The sequence below is a fragment of the Myotis myotis genome, unplaced genomic scaffold, assembly GCF_014108235.1.
Source record: "Myotis myotis isolate mMyoMyo1 unplaced genomic scaffold, mMyoMyo1.p scaffold_m19_p_49, whole genome shotgun sequence".
Classification (NCBI taxonomy): domain Eukaryota; kingdom Metazoa; phylum Chordata; class Mammalia; order Chiroptera; family Vespertilionidae; genus Myotis; species Myotis myotis.
The window spans coordinates 784,250-796,771 of NW_023416356.1; the positions used below are offsets into that span (position 1 = coordinate 784,250).

At 58.5% G+C, this 12,522-nt stretch overlaps 2 protein-coding genes across 9 annotated transcripts in view; both read right to left on the reverse strand.

The window, feature by feature from the left end:
• Positions 1–5,123: 5,123 nt before the first annotated feature.
• LOC118655624 (translation initiation factor IF-2-like) lies at positions 5,124–11,158 on the reverse strand. Of its 7 annotated transcripts, none has more exons than XM_036307653.1 (6): positions 9,929–11,158; positions 8,002–8,354; positions 7,542–7,623; positions 7,279–7,394; positions 6,202–6,504; positions 5,124–5,384 (listed from the first exon to the last, which is right to left on the reverse strand). In XM_036307653.1, exons 1-5 carry the CDS (start codon positions 10,064–10,066, stop codon positions 6,357–6,359), a joined length of 837 nt encoding a protein of 278 aa, XP_036163546.1. In that variant the 5' UTR covers positions 10,067–11,158; the 3' UTR covers positions 5,124–5,384; positions 6,202–6,356. The 7 variants fall into 7 exon arrangements, with proteins under 7 accessions (XP_036163546.1, XP_036163543.1, XP_036163542.1 ...); XM_036307650.1 differs by having other exon boundaries at positions 6,294–6,504; positions 7,279–7,448; XM_036307649.1 differs by having other exon boundaries at positions 7,279–7,448.
• Positions 11,159–11,309: 151 nt separating this feature from the next.
• Positions 11,310–12,522, reverse strand: part of WDR11 (WD repeat domain 11) — a 42,719-nt gene continuing 41,506 nt past the window's right edge. Inside the window, exons 29-30 of one of the 2 annotated variants that reach the window (XM_036307643.1) lie at positions 12,109–12,306; positions 11,310–11,795 (exon numbers count right to left, since the gene is read on the reverse strand). In XM_036307643.1, coding sequence (XP_036163536.1) covers positions 12,149–12,306 — 158 coding nt within the window. In that variant the 3' untranslated portion in view covers positions 11,310–11,795; positions 12,109–12,148. Of the gene's footprint in view, positions 11,867–12,108; positions 12,307–12,522 lie in introns of both variants that reach the window. The other variant, XM_036307645.1, reaches the window with a different exon arrangement.

The window sequence follows — 12,522 nt, forward strand, 5'->3', positions numbered from 1 at the left end:
GCTGCAGCATGAGGCTGGGGGATCTTGAAGCTACTTCTATTTTTATTGCAAATTATAAAACACACACAACTATCACCTCATAGAACGTTAATAAGAGTTAAGGAACTTAGCTCAGTGCCGGGCATGGAGGCAGTGGCCCCAGGCTGGTCATTTCATAAATTACGCATTTCTGGTGACAAAAGCGGCTCTCGCTGTAAACAGATTTAGAAAGCCCTGAGAAGGTCCAGGAATGCCGTCACAGCCACCGGCACTCCGATCCCGGGCGCGGGTACACGTCCTTCCAGGTTTTTCTACCTCGAAACGCAGCCCATCGGGTCATAGACGGGCTCTGCCTGTGTCACACGTCACAGATGACGGGCCTGAGAGCCGCGACCGTGGTGTGGGTGTGGCCCCGTGTTCACCGGCGTGAGCGTCTCCCTGTTAACGACACTGTTTTCCATTCCTTTCCTTAGGCGTCGTGCTCCTTCCCGCCGTGCAGTCTCGGGCGCCTGGCACACGCACCCCCTGGCCGGGTGGTTTTCTCTGGCTGATCCGCAGAAGCTGGACTCTCAGGAGAACCAAGGTGGTGGCGTAGGTAACGCCGTGCTCACCGCCTCCCACAAGCACATCTCAGTTACAACTAAAATACAGAACAGCGATTGCCCTGGCTGGTGTTGCTCAGTGGACAGAGCATCGGCCTGTGGACTGAAGAATCCCGGGTTCTATTCCGATCAAGGGCACAGGCCTGGGTTGGGGGCTCCATCCCCAGCGGGGGGCGTGCAGGAGGCAGCCGACCCGTGATCCTCTCGCCTCGATGTTTCATCTCTCTCTCCCTCTCCCTTCCTCTCTGAAATCAATAACAGTATATTTTTTTAAAAAACGCTATTTCTAAATAAATAAAATAAAATAAAATGCAGGATAAGTATCATTCAGAACCACTTGAAAGCTGGCTGGATGGAAGCCCTACAACTAGGGAAGGAAAGAAGACAGCGTGTGGAGACTGGCAGGGGGGCGGGGTGCAGAACAGGCTGGTCCAACGCCCACATGTGGCGTTTTCTTAATCAGGAGGGAGATTGCCTCTCTGTGGTGTTCCCACGAGAGAAACAAGGGGTCCAGGCCCCATGCCAGACCCCCTGCCCGGGGTTCCAGAGCTGCGACGGGCAGGCCTGCTGGCTGCTATGAGGGTCGGGCCGAGGCACCGGTGCCACCGGGGGCCATGGAGTGGAAGCCACTTGTGGAGCAACCCCTTGTTCCCACCAGCTTGTCTGTCCCCTGGGGTCCCACCAAGAAGGATGTGAGGAGAGATGCACAGACGATGGGCTCTGGAAAGAGGAGCCCTCACACGACAAGAACGTAGTTTTGTCTATCCCAGCTCCTCCCGTCCAAACACATCAGCATTCAGTGAGGAGGTTTTGAACACAAGGGTCAAGCCCCCTTGTGGCTGGGCAACTCCAAGGCCAACCTGAGCCTTAGTGGAAAGAGGGACGGCTTACTTTTGATCTTGATGATCAGTCACACAGATATGCACTCTGTCCTGCTCTTGCGCCTGGTACACTGTGATGGCTGCACATGAAAGGCGAGTGCCTAGCCAGTGTGGATCGGTGGTTGAGTGTTGACGTAGGAAACAGGAGGCCAGGGTTCGATTCCCTGTCAGGGCACATGCCCAGGTAAGGGCCCAATGCCCAGTGTGGGGTGTGCAGGAGGCAGCCGATCCATGATTCTCTTTCATCATTGTTTCTCTCTCGCCCTTCCTCTGTGAAATCAGCAAAGTATATATATTTATTTAAAAAGACAGACTTGTGATAAAAGATAACACGCTTGTGATATTTAACCCTGAGAAACCCGTCCAAGCAGCCCCCTCTAAAGGTCACACATTTAGTTCTGAGAGGCGGCTGAGAAGGCTGCGGCATCGAGCTTTGGAGACGAATTCAGGTCAAACCCTAAACCTGACCCTGACATTGAACCTACACTTAGGCCTAGGCCTAAACCGAGCCCTACCCTACACCCCAAATATAAACTTGGCCCTAGCCCTAATAATAACCATACCCTAGACCAAAACTTAACCCTAACCTCGAAACCTAACCGTAACTCCTAAACCTAACACTAAACCGAACTGCTAATCCTAACCCTAACCATAACAGCGAACACTAATCCAAACCCTACTATTAACTCTAAACCTAACAATAACCCATAACCCTAACACTAACCCTAACACTAACCCTAACTCTAACCCTAAACCTAACCCTAACCCTTACACTTAACCCCTAACCCTAACTGCTAAGCATAACCCTAACCCTAACCCTAACCCTGTCCATATCCCTAACCCTAACCCTAACCCTGTCCCTAACCCTAACCCTAGCCCCAGCCCTAGCCCTAACCCTAACCCTAGCCCTAACCCTAACCCTAACCCTGTCCCTATCCCTAACCCTAACCCTGTCCCTAACCCTAACCCTAGCCCCAGCCTTAGCCCTAACCCTAACCCTAGCCCTAACCCTAACCCTAACCCTGTCCCTATCCCTAACCCTAACACTAACCCTAACCCTATCCCTAGCCCTAACCCTAACCCTAACCCTAACCCTAACCCTAGCCCTAACCCTAACCCTAACCCTAACCCTGTCCCTGTCCCTAACCCTAACCCTAGCCCAGGATAGGTCTGAGTGACAGGTGACTCCATCTTAACCCTAAACCTAACACTAACTCTAACCCTAACCATAACCATAACCATTGTCACATGTTTTTCTGGAGCTTCTGTGTCCAGGGTATGAGCTGCCTTGTTTGCGGGGTTGGCTCTCAGCACCTCCTGTGTCACCTCAGGAATCGAGGGTGTGCTCAGCGGGGAAGGCAGCCAGGCCCGGGAATGTCTGCCAAAGGCGCGGATGGGAGCGCGTCACCTCACGCCATGGAAACGGTCCTGGCGCCGGCCCACCCTGCCACAGGGTCGGGGTGCAGAGGGCTGTGGGCAAGCGAGACCGCCCTCGAGACCCTGCCTCCCTGACTAGCGGGCAAACCTGCCCTGGGGGTCTGAGTGCAGAGCAAACACGGACAAGGCGTGGGGGCCTCTTCCGGAGATTGTGGGGGTTCCAGGGAGAACGGCCCCCACCAGCTCCCAAGAAGTCTCCCTACTGGCCTCCAATGGGTCTGTGTCCAGGAGTCAGACGGAGATGCTCAAGTTACTGTCAACAAGGTGTTTTCTGTCCTAAACTGCTCTGTTTTCTTACGGGGAAAATACATTAAAGGGGAAAATAGAGATGACACGCCATGCCCAGCATTCCTACAGAAAACTTTAGGGCATACACGCTATGCACAGGTTTCGTATCCAATCTTCCACTTCGCATAACATCCTGGTCACTTCCCCGTAGCCTTAAATCTTAATAATAATAATAACATAATGGCTGAGTAATGGTCTGTCTGGTGGATGGTGACAGCTCTAAGTCCTGGACACACAGGCTAGCTCTCCAATGTGGAAGTCACTCCGAACGCGGGAAGCCTCTGCAATCCGCCTCTGCAGTCTGACTGGGGAGCCCTCGCAGAACCAGGAAAACACCCTGAAAGCCACGCTGCTCCATTAACTATGTCTTACAGTTACATTTTTTAATTCATAAATTTGAATATGATTTAATGTTTATTGAATATTTGTACTTCATCTACTTATCTTCTTTGCCCGTGACTATTAATTATTTCCTCACTGTTTTGCATTAGCCTTTCACACAAAAGTAAGGTTTAACTCCCTGATATTTTCCACCAACACCTTCCGATGTGCTGATAGGCAGTTTTCGCGTTTCTGTGGTCAGCCCCAATAATCGTTTATTTATTAGCCTATCTTTAAGCATTTATAGCTACAAAGCCCTCTTGCTTTTGTTATTTTTGCATAACTGTTAACTGCATGTGGAACTTATTTGGTCTATGGGGAGAGCTGGGGATTACCTTTAATTTTTTCCACATGGTTGGTCCTAACATCATTTACTGACTAATCTCATTTTCTTCACGGCCTTCACCAGGGACGAGTATTAACTCCACTAGGGTCTGTGGTGGAGGCGTGGGTATAGCTGTCACCTGTTGATGGTTTCATTTGGTGACTGGCATTTTTTCTTTTTCCCCCTCAACGATATAATGCTTTTAATATTCTTCTTTCTCAGGTGTTCTGGGCTGGATCAACTACCAGGATTTCCTTAGAAGGAGCACCCATGCTACGCACGGCTCGTCTGAGCACAGCTCGTGGTGAACTGAGCAGCCGCCCCGTCTCTCACATTCAGAGTCAGGTTTACAGCGGTTCCCTGGGAAAATGCTCTTTAGCTTTTTGTGTTTGCTCTTTTTAATATATTTTTTTATTGATCTCAGAGAGGAAGGAAGAGGGAGAGGGAGAGAAACATCAATGAGAGAGAATCATGGATCGGCTGCCTCCTGCACGCCCCACACTGGGAATCGAGCCCGCAGCCGGGGCACGTGCCCTGACCAGGAATCGAACTGTGACCTCCTGGCTCCTAGGTTGACGCTCAACCCCTGAGCCACGCTGCCAGAGCGGAAAATGCTCAGAGGCGCAAACGAGGGCGATGGAGACAGAGCGAGGGCCTTGCTGGGCCACACTGACAGAAAGTTAATTCGGGGTCGGTCACCCTCTTAGGAAAGGTGTCTTTTCGCTTGGCTGGAAGTAACGGCTTGCATTTAGCTACGGCCGTCTTCATTGCTCCCTGGCAGAGGGACACTGGACGTGCGACAAGTAGCTGCTCTATGAACATGCAGCAAAGGGCATGAGCTCCACCTGTCACTTTACCCCTCGGTTCTCGTGGGTGTGCTGCTGTCACCCCATCTGCAAAGTGCGGCTTCCAGACGGGACACCCTTCCGGCTCCCACAGGGCAGCTGGCTGCGGGCAGCCGTCCACACCCTCAGAAACTAACACTCCCCCGTGTCTTCCCTGAGGCCGGCGTTGGCCAGGGCTTTGCAGCAGCTCTTAGTTCAGCCTCTCGCTTCTCGGGGCGTCTTGCTTCGTGAGAAGTCCTTCTAAGACCCAGGGATAAAAGCTCCCCGAAGCGTGAAGCAGATAAAAAGCAATAGTTGCACAGAAGACGAGGTTGCGGGCTTCTCCCCTTCCCCGCCCCATCCTCTCATTAGTTTAAGTTCTGACTGACTGAAACACTTGTTACACTTTTCCTGGAAACATAAAAGTTTAATTTGGAATATGGTCACGGAGCAAAACTTGGGCTGAGCATAACGCAAAGACATGGCTGCTAATGAGTGGGCCTGACTGAACAGGAAGCAAGGAAGAAAATACAGATTTTGGAAGAAAATAAGCAATTTCACAATGTTTCCATTTGCTCCAAGTCCAACGTCATTGCTTCAAGGGGCAGCCTGGAAATTCTCCTCATGAAGGCGCAGTAAATACTCCTGGAGACGTCTGTTCTCGGGCCTGCAAGAAACGGGTAGAAATAACAGATTTCCTAGAGCAACTTGTGGGAGATTTGTGTTGGTGATACCTGTTTTAAACTCATTCTTCCCTCCAGCAAAAGCACAGATCATGCCACCATGCAGAACAGAGCAGTGAATTACTGCTTCTTTCATAAAAAAAGTGTATGTATATTGTCTTTGTGGTTGCGGTTGATTGTGTGTGAATACCTGTGTGCTTTGGATACATTCTGGGATAATTTGAAAAGCTATTGCAAAATCCTCCCTCCCCATTAGAAATTCCGATTTTTAAAGAAAGGAAATTCTGATTTTTCACCATTAACTGGCATTTTCCACATGCCAAGCGCCCAGTTTGAAGCCTACAAATAAAACCGAGCCCAGATGCCTGCACTTAACACGTCATAAGCAGCTCGTTACACTGATAAGCGTCACACAGTAACACGGGCTCCTCCAGGCGCCCTCGCCCTCCCTTGTCCCGAGTCACCGAGTCACCGGGTGAGACTCCTGGGCTGGGAGCCCCAGGCATTTACCCTCCTGACGTCCCCCCAGCCTGGCTGGCTCAGAGGGGCCAGCTCCAGCCTGCACACCCGAGTGGCCGCACACACAGGGTCAGGCGGGAGGGGCAGACCCAGGGACGCGGCCAGGGGGTGGGAGGGGGCCCCAGGCCCCAGGACGACCCAGCACAGCCACGGCCGGCCTCACCCTTTCCCGAACCCCTGGGTCCCAGCGCAGCCCTGGCTCGCCCAGGCCACGTCCTCTCGCCAGAACCAGTTTCCCAAGAGCGGGCCGCTCCGAATCGAGGGTTTGGGGCGAATGCTCACCGCCCTGGCGCCTTGTCTTCTAACAGTTCTCGGCCTGGCGCACGAGGGCCCCATCCCCCGCCTGGGCTGCCGGCGCCCTGGTCTCTGCCCACCGTCAGGGCCCAGCGGCCTTGGCTCTTCGGATGCGCCAGCCACGGTGCCCGCTGCGCGGCTCTTCAGTCCCGGGGCCGTTTTGTTGGGGCGGAGGCGGCCCAGTCAACAGGGGGACGATGCGCCCTGGACGCGCGGGGCTCCGGCCGGGGCGCTGACAGCCGTCCCAGCTTCAGCTCCTTCTCCTCCACCGCCGGGCGCTCCCATCCGCTTCTGCAGGAGGAAAACGGGCGGAAAGGCATTCGGGTCCATCTGGGCCCAGGACAGGCGCGGGCCGCCTCCGAGAACGCGGGGTGCGCACAGCGAGTTCAAGGCTCCCACAGCCGAGCTCCTGGGGTTACCCCCCCCCCCCCGCCCCGAGGCTGCGAGACCCCGGCCCCTCGCGCTCCCCCTGCAGGGCCCGCCCCGGGCGCCCCGTTCCCACGCCCCGGATCTGGGAGGAGTGGATGGGTGACGGGGTGACGGACCCCCGGCTGGTGAACCTCGCGGGGCGCTGGGCGAGAAGCGGAGGCGGAGGCTCCACCGCCAGGGGCGCAGCGCCATCGCGTGGCCGGGCCGTGCGCTCCGACCTCCAGGGTGGAGGGAGCGGGGAACGGGGTCCCTTTGGGAACATCCTGGGCGGCTGCCGGGCGCGGGCGGCCCTGTAGCTGCAGCAGGAAAAGGAGTGGGGGCGGGGGGCCTGCCTGGCGGGGTCGCCCCGAACTCACAGAGGGAGCAAGGCCCCCTCTCCCGGCGGGGCCGGGTTTGTCCCGGAGGAAGAGGCACGTGCATCCGGCAAAGGCCCGGACCTCCTCCGGGGACATGCGGGTCCCTGAACCCGGCGAGGCCGTTCCTCCTGGAACATCGTTTGAAAATTGGGGTTACAGCTGACGGACAACAGCGACGTCTCAGGAACCCCACGGAGCGACTGGACGTTGACAGAAGGGCCAGGCCCCATGGCCCCATTTTATGGCAAAAACGTCATGAGCACCTACTGTGCGCCAGGACCTGAGGGGGAGCTGATGGTCCAGGTGGCTGGGCAGCACCGAGGGCGTCCGCAGAGGCGCTGGGCCCCGGGTGTGTGACAACAGGGACAGTGAGGTGCTCAGGACAGGCCGCCGCTGCTGCACTGAAACAGCCATCAGACTCTGAAATGCTCGGTAGCCACGTCCTCTAACCTATGAGGTCACAGGTCCTCTCTGAGGTCACGGGTCCTCTCTGAGGTCACGGGTCCTCTATGAGGTCACCCACCCACAGACCCGCGTACTCACCGCAGGCCTTTCAGACGGAGGAGATGGTCGGTGTGCGGAGTATCTGCGCCAACCGCCCCGCGATCGGGAGAGAGCTGCGCTCCTGCAGGTGCGATGTGACCATTGAAAACGCTCCGTCCGTCAGAGGTCAGTGCGAACAAGGAGGGCCATGCCCCCATCCCCATCGCGGGGCCCCCAGCCTTTGTCCGCAGACCCCTGGGTTAGGAAGCGGCGTGAGCGGAACAGATGGCACAGAAGCAGGTGCATGGACGCTCTGACAGCAAACGGGAAGGACAGCCTGAGCTACCGGGACAGTGTGGGGTCAGCACCTTGCGCAGGAGCCTGGTGCAGAGGGAGGCAATGGCCACCAGGGGGCCCAGTTCAGCCGTAAACCCACCCAGTCTGTACACTCGACTCGCCTGCTAAGGACCGCAGTCCGGGCCCCACCCCAATTCTAAACCCAGTCGGGCTCGTTTCTTACCGGCCTGGGTCCTGGCACTTGAGTTTGCAATGTTGCCGCTTGGGGCAGCCCCGCCTGACAACAGCATCAGCCCGGGGCGTCGACCTCCTGGAGCTGAACCCGCCGCTGAAGCTCAGCATCTGGGTCCTTCCAGGCCTCCACCCGCCGTCCACCCCGCTGGACCCGGGGTCACTCCTAGGCCAGCAGGGATGGTACCTGTTCCCACCACAGGTTCCACCGGCGGCAGCACCACAGGCCGCGTTTTGGGGTGACTCGGAGCTCAGGGCTGGGTCAGAGGTGCCGTGTGGTTGGGTAGGAGCCAGGGTGGCAAGTTTGCGGGGTGATGTCAGAGCTGGCACCGGCAGGGAACAACTCTGTTGACAAGAAGATTAATCAGGCAAACGGTGCCCATCAGTTACCACCACCGCCTCCTCGGGGTCAGCGCCAGTCAAGCCGTTACTAGGCTGTTTCCATCTTTTTAAAAGAAAGCTTAATCTCCTCACAAGGCAGCCAGCACACAGCTCCTGGCGTGCCAGAGGGCAAGTCCCTGCAAGCAGGTTCTGGGAAGGGTTCCTGGAACCGCGGGGCCTCGGGCTGGCACAGCCGAGCCGGGCGGGCCTCCTACCTGCACAGACCCAGCCCCGGAAGCTGGGCTCTGCGCCCCCACCAGGGACGCCGCTGTGAGCTCTCCTGGTCGCTCCCTCCCTGCCACCCACGGGTGAGCGTCCCTTGAGGGGCTGGCAGTGGCCACGCTGGGCCTCCTGGCTTAGGGGCTTCCGCCACCGACACCTTCCCTCATTTCAAATGTCCTTTCTCCAACACGCCCACCCCCCTGTCCATGATGAGACGTGGCCTCATCCTTCATCCGACAAACACACTGGCCTCTCTGTGCCAGCGACACAGGGTGGAGGGGTGACCTCCACATGCCCGGCCCTGGCCTTGCGCAGGGGGCGTAGAGGGACACGGCAGTGAGTAAATACACGCACGTGAGCTGCCTGCGCCTGGGTGGAGGCCTGGACGGGCACCGAGGGGCTGCGTGGAGAGGGCCTGAGGGGCAGCGGTTTGGGGAAAGGCCCGAGGAGGGGGTCTTCGGAGAGGAGGGCGGGAAGGTGCCCAGGGAGGGACAGGAGTCTGACGTGCGGGGAGGGAGGGGTGCTCTGCGAATGTCTGTTGACTGGATAGAAACAGGCTCCCAAGTTCTGCTTCTCTTGCTTCGTGTGAATTAGATTCTCCAGGGACTCGTTAAAATGTAGACTCCCAGCTCCACTGATTCAGGAGGGGCCCAGAAAGCTGCATCTGAAAACCCCGCCCCCGCCCCCTCTCCCCCCCAGCTGCTGCGGTTGGTCCTGCCTGAGGCCCCGGGCCTGCCCAGGCAGCCCTCCCCTTCCAGCTGCGTCTGCCCACAGCCCCCTCCCCAGGCAGCCTGCTCAGTCCTGGTGCTGCACTGCCCGCCAGCCTCCGAGGGTGAGGCCCGAGAACGCCTCCGTCCCTCCGTGGGCCTCCCACCTCCTGCAGCCCCGGCCAGGCCCGAGGAGGCCGTCCCGGCTCTGCAGTCTCCGGGCACCGGGCTCCCAGGCCCAGGTCTCTCTCTGGCACTTAGATCCTGGGCCTCTGCCCACCAACCAGGGCTGGGGAGGCGGCAGCAGAGGCACAGCTTGTCTCAGGAGATGCTGGGGGCCCTGGGTCACACATTTATAGGAACCCCCTTTCCCAGCTGCACAGGGAGGGACCAACCCAAACACTCCTGCCCCGCCCACACCCATGGCCTGGGCCTCCGGAGCCCCAGCCTCAGCCCCGGGGGGCAGCGCTCCTCAGGCCTGCTGGCTGGTCCTCATTGGGTCGGGCTGACAGGCCTGCGCATCCCCAACCTGGGACCACGGCCTCAGCAGCCAGTGTGCAGAGGCTGTAAGGCCAGTAGAAGTCCGGGCGAGTCCCCCTCCTCACTCACCAGGGCCCAGTGGGGGGGAAGCTTCTCGCTCGGGGGCTGGTGGCTTCCGGGCGCGGAGCCAGACAGATGTTCAGACAAAGGGCAGCTCCTAACCGGGAGCTTCGAGCTTCGGGGCTGTGGTGAGGCCACGGCCTGCATGTCCCGGTCCCTGCTGCCCCCTGCTGCCCGGCGCAGGCTGGCGCAGGCTGGCGCGGTGCAGGCGGAAAGCAGGAGGCAGGGCCATGCTGGAAGGGTCTCTCACCCACGGGAACCTGAGGCTTGGAATGGGCAGGGGTCGCCTCCAGGCCACACAGCACGTCTCTGTGGAACGGCTCCGACAAGGAAGACGCCTGAATGGCAGCACCCGCCTCTCTGGGGAGCTGGCTGGCAGGCGCGTCTCAGCCCCAGGGGCCCTCGGGGTAGGAAGGTGGATGGGGCCCCGCCTGGAGCTTCAGTCCCAGGGAGCCCCATGCTCTAGAGGAGTCGGGAGAAGAGTGGGGATCCTGCGCAGCGACAACTAGAGCAAGAGGACCACGACGGGAAGCGCAGGAGCGGGACGGACCACCTTGCTTTCCTCTCCGTGTGGGCAGGTCGGTGCGCGAGAACGTCGACTCCCAGGCGCACAGCGGGCTGGTCGGAGCTTCTGCGGAGAACAGACTCCTCCAGGTGGGTGGGTGAAGTCTGACCTGAGCGATGCGGGGGCGCCGCTCCGGGGGGGACGAAGAGCCTCCCTGGGTCTCGGACGCGGGTGAGAGTCCACGCAGACATCATGGCTCAGGGGTTGGATTTTTCCACAGGGCTGACCTGCACTCCCTCCGCCCCTCCCTCCTCCCCTCCACCCACCCACTTGGCACCTGTTCACTGAGCACCAAGCAAGTCCCCTGCAGACCAAGCCAGCTGTTCCCACTGGTTCCCGCCCTGGTGGTGGGCCCGGGGGGACAGGCGGTGGACCTGAACTTGCACCTGAAGTGAATCAGCGGAGGGTCACTCGTCACGGCTGTACCCAGCGCCTGAGGGGGACCTTCGGGTGCTCGACGGGCCACAGCGCAGGCCTGGAACACACACCCCGGACGGCCCTTCATGGATCCAGTTCCTCTCGGAGGGGACAGGCAGAGCTGGGATCCCACCTGCAATCCCACCTGCAGGTGGCGCACACCTGGGAGGGAAACCTGGAGAGGCGCCCTCCCCCTCACCTCTGGGAGCCACAGCGGAGCCGCTCAGGGGACAGAGCCCAGGCTCAGGGTCCAGGCGCTCAGTCCTGCTCCGAGCCGCACCCTCGGACCTCAGCCTGGATTCTCTGGGTTCGGCGCACGGCCTGGACTTCGGAGGGTGGGCGGCCGGACGGACTCCTGAGGAGCCAGCACAGCGCCCACCTCAGGCACAGAGAACACAAAAGCCTGGCTGGGATTTCCTGTTTATTTCTCATTTCTGTACGTTATGGACATTAAAATCTCAGCAATAATTTACAATAGGCACATCTCATGTTAAGAACACAAAGACAAATTTAAAGCATGAAGATATCAAAAAGGAGGTTCCCATAATGCATCACAGGAGTTAAAATGCAAATATCAAAGACCCGGTATTGGAACCACGCGCACAGGGTGGAAGTCCCCGCGAGCCTCCGTGATGCCACAGAAGGCAGCCCTGCCGGGACCGGGGCACAGGGAGTCCAGGCCAGGACACAGGGAGCTTCAGTGACCTCGGCCAGGACACAGGGAGCTTGGGTGACTTGGCCAGGACACACGGAGCTTCGGTGACCTCGGCCAGGACACAGGGAGCTTCGGTGACCTCGGCCAGGACACAGGGCGCTTCGGTGACCTCGGCCAGGACACACGGAGCTTCGGTGACCTCGGCACTGCTGGCTGCGTGTCGTCTGCATCTTCCACGGCTGAGTATAAACACAGGCACAGCACAGAGCTGAGAATAGGTCTCACAAACTCACTACAGGTTCCCAAACATCTGTAAATGTCATCGATGAGAAAAGTAATTCAGTTGCTTGAATTTTAAGTTTAAAAAAATTAAGTCTTTCCAGGGACTCTTAAAGCATAAAGTGGCATCTCTCTCACAATGGGAGCGCTCACGCTGTTCTCTGACAGCTGTGCACGGGGCCGGGGAGCTGGGGAGCGCTCGAGGACCTGGAGTGAAGCGTCCATCAGCCTGGGCTGTGACCGTGACCGTGGCCCGACCGACGCCCGCCTCACCTGGCTTGCACGGTCAGATTTCCTGGCGCCTGTTAACCTGTCACTCTTCAGCCAGTTCCTGTTTGGGGGACTGCAGCTCATTCAATAAATCTCTGCCAGCGGCTCCAGCTTTTGAAGCGAAAAGAACTGCTCCCTGTTTAAAACCGAGGCTCTTCAAGCTCCGGGCGTAGTCTGCGTACACGGCAGAGATGAGTCTCTGTGAGCCGCAGTCAAGGAGCTGAAGGCGGCAGGCCCAGCCACCCCCTCCCCACCACCCAGCTCCCCCGTGGGGAGGGCGGCTCCACCCACAGGTGCAGAGGCACTGAGGCCACTCCTGGCGTGGCGAGGGCGGTCCCATCTGTGACATCACCACACAGCACCAGCGGAGCCCATTCTTCTCCGAACAGCGGTCACCAACCTTTTGGACCTTACGGA

Excerpts from the sequence above, each read along its gene's own strand:
- LOC118655624 (XM_036307650.1), bottom strand. The coding sequence starts at position 10,066 with ATGCAGGCCGTGGCCTCACCACAGCCCCGAAGCTCGAAGCTCCCGGTT. Across the intron at positions 8,355-9,928 it reads TTCCCCCCCACTGGGCCCTG|AGTTGTTCCCTGCCGGTGCC; the intron begins GTGAGTGAGGAG and ends TCTTGTCAACAG. Across the intron at positions 6,505-7,278 it reads GACCATCAGCTCCCCCTCAG|AAGCGGATGGGAGCGCCCGG; the intron begins GTCCTGGCGCAC and ends TTCCTCCTGCAG.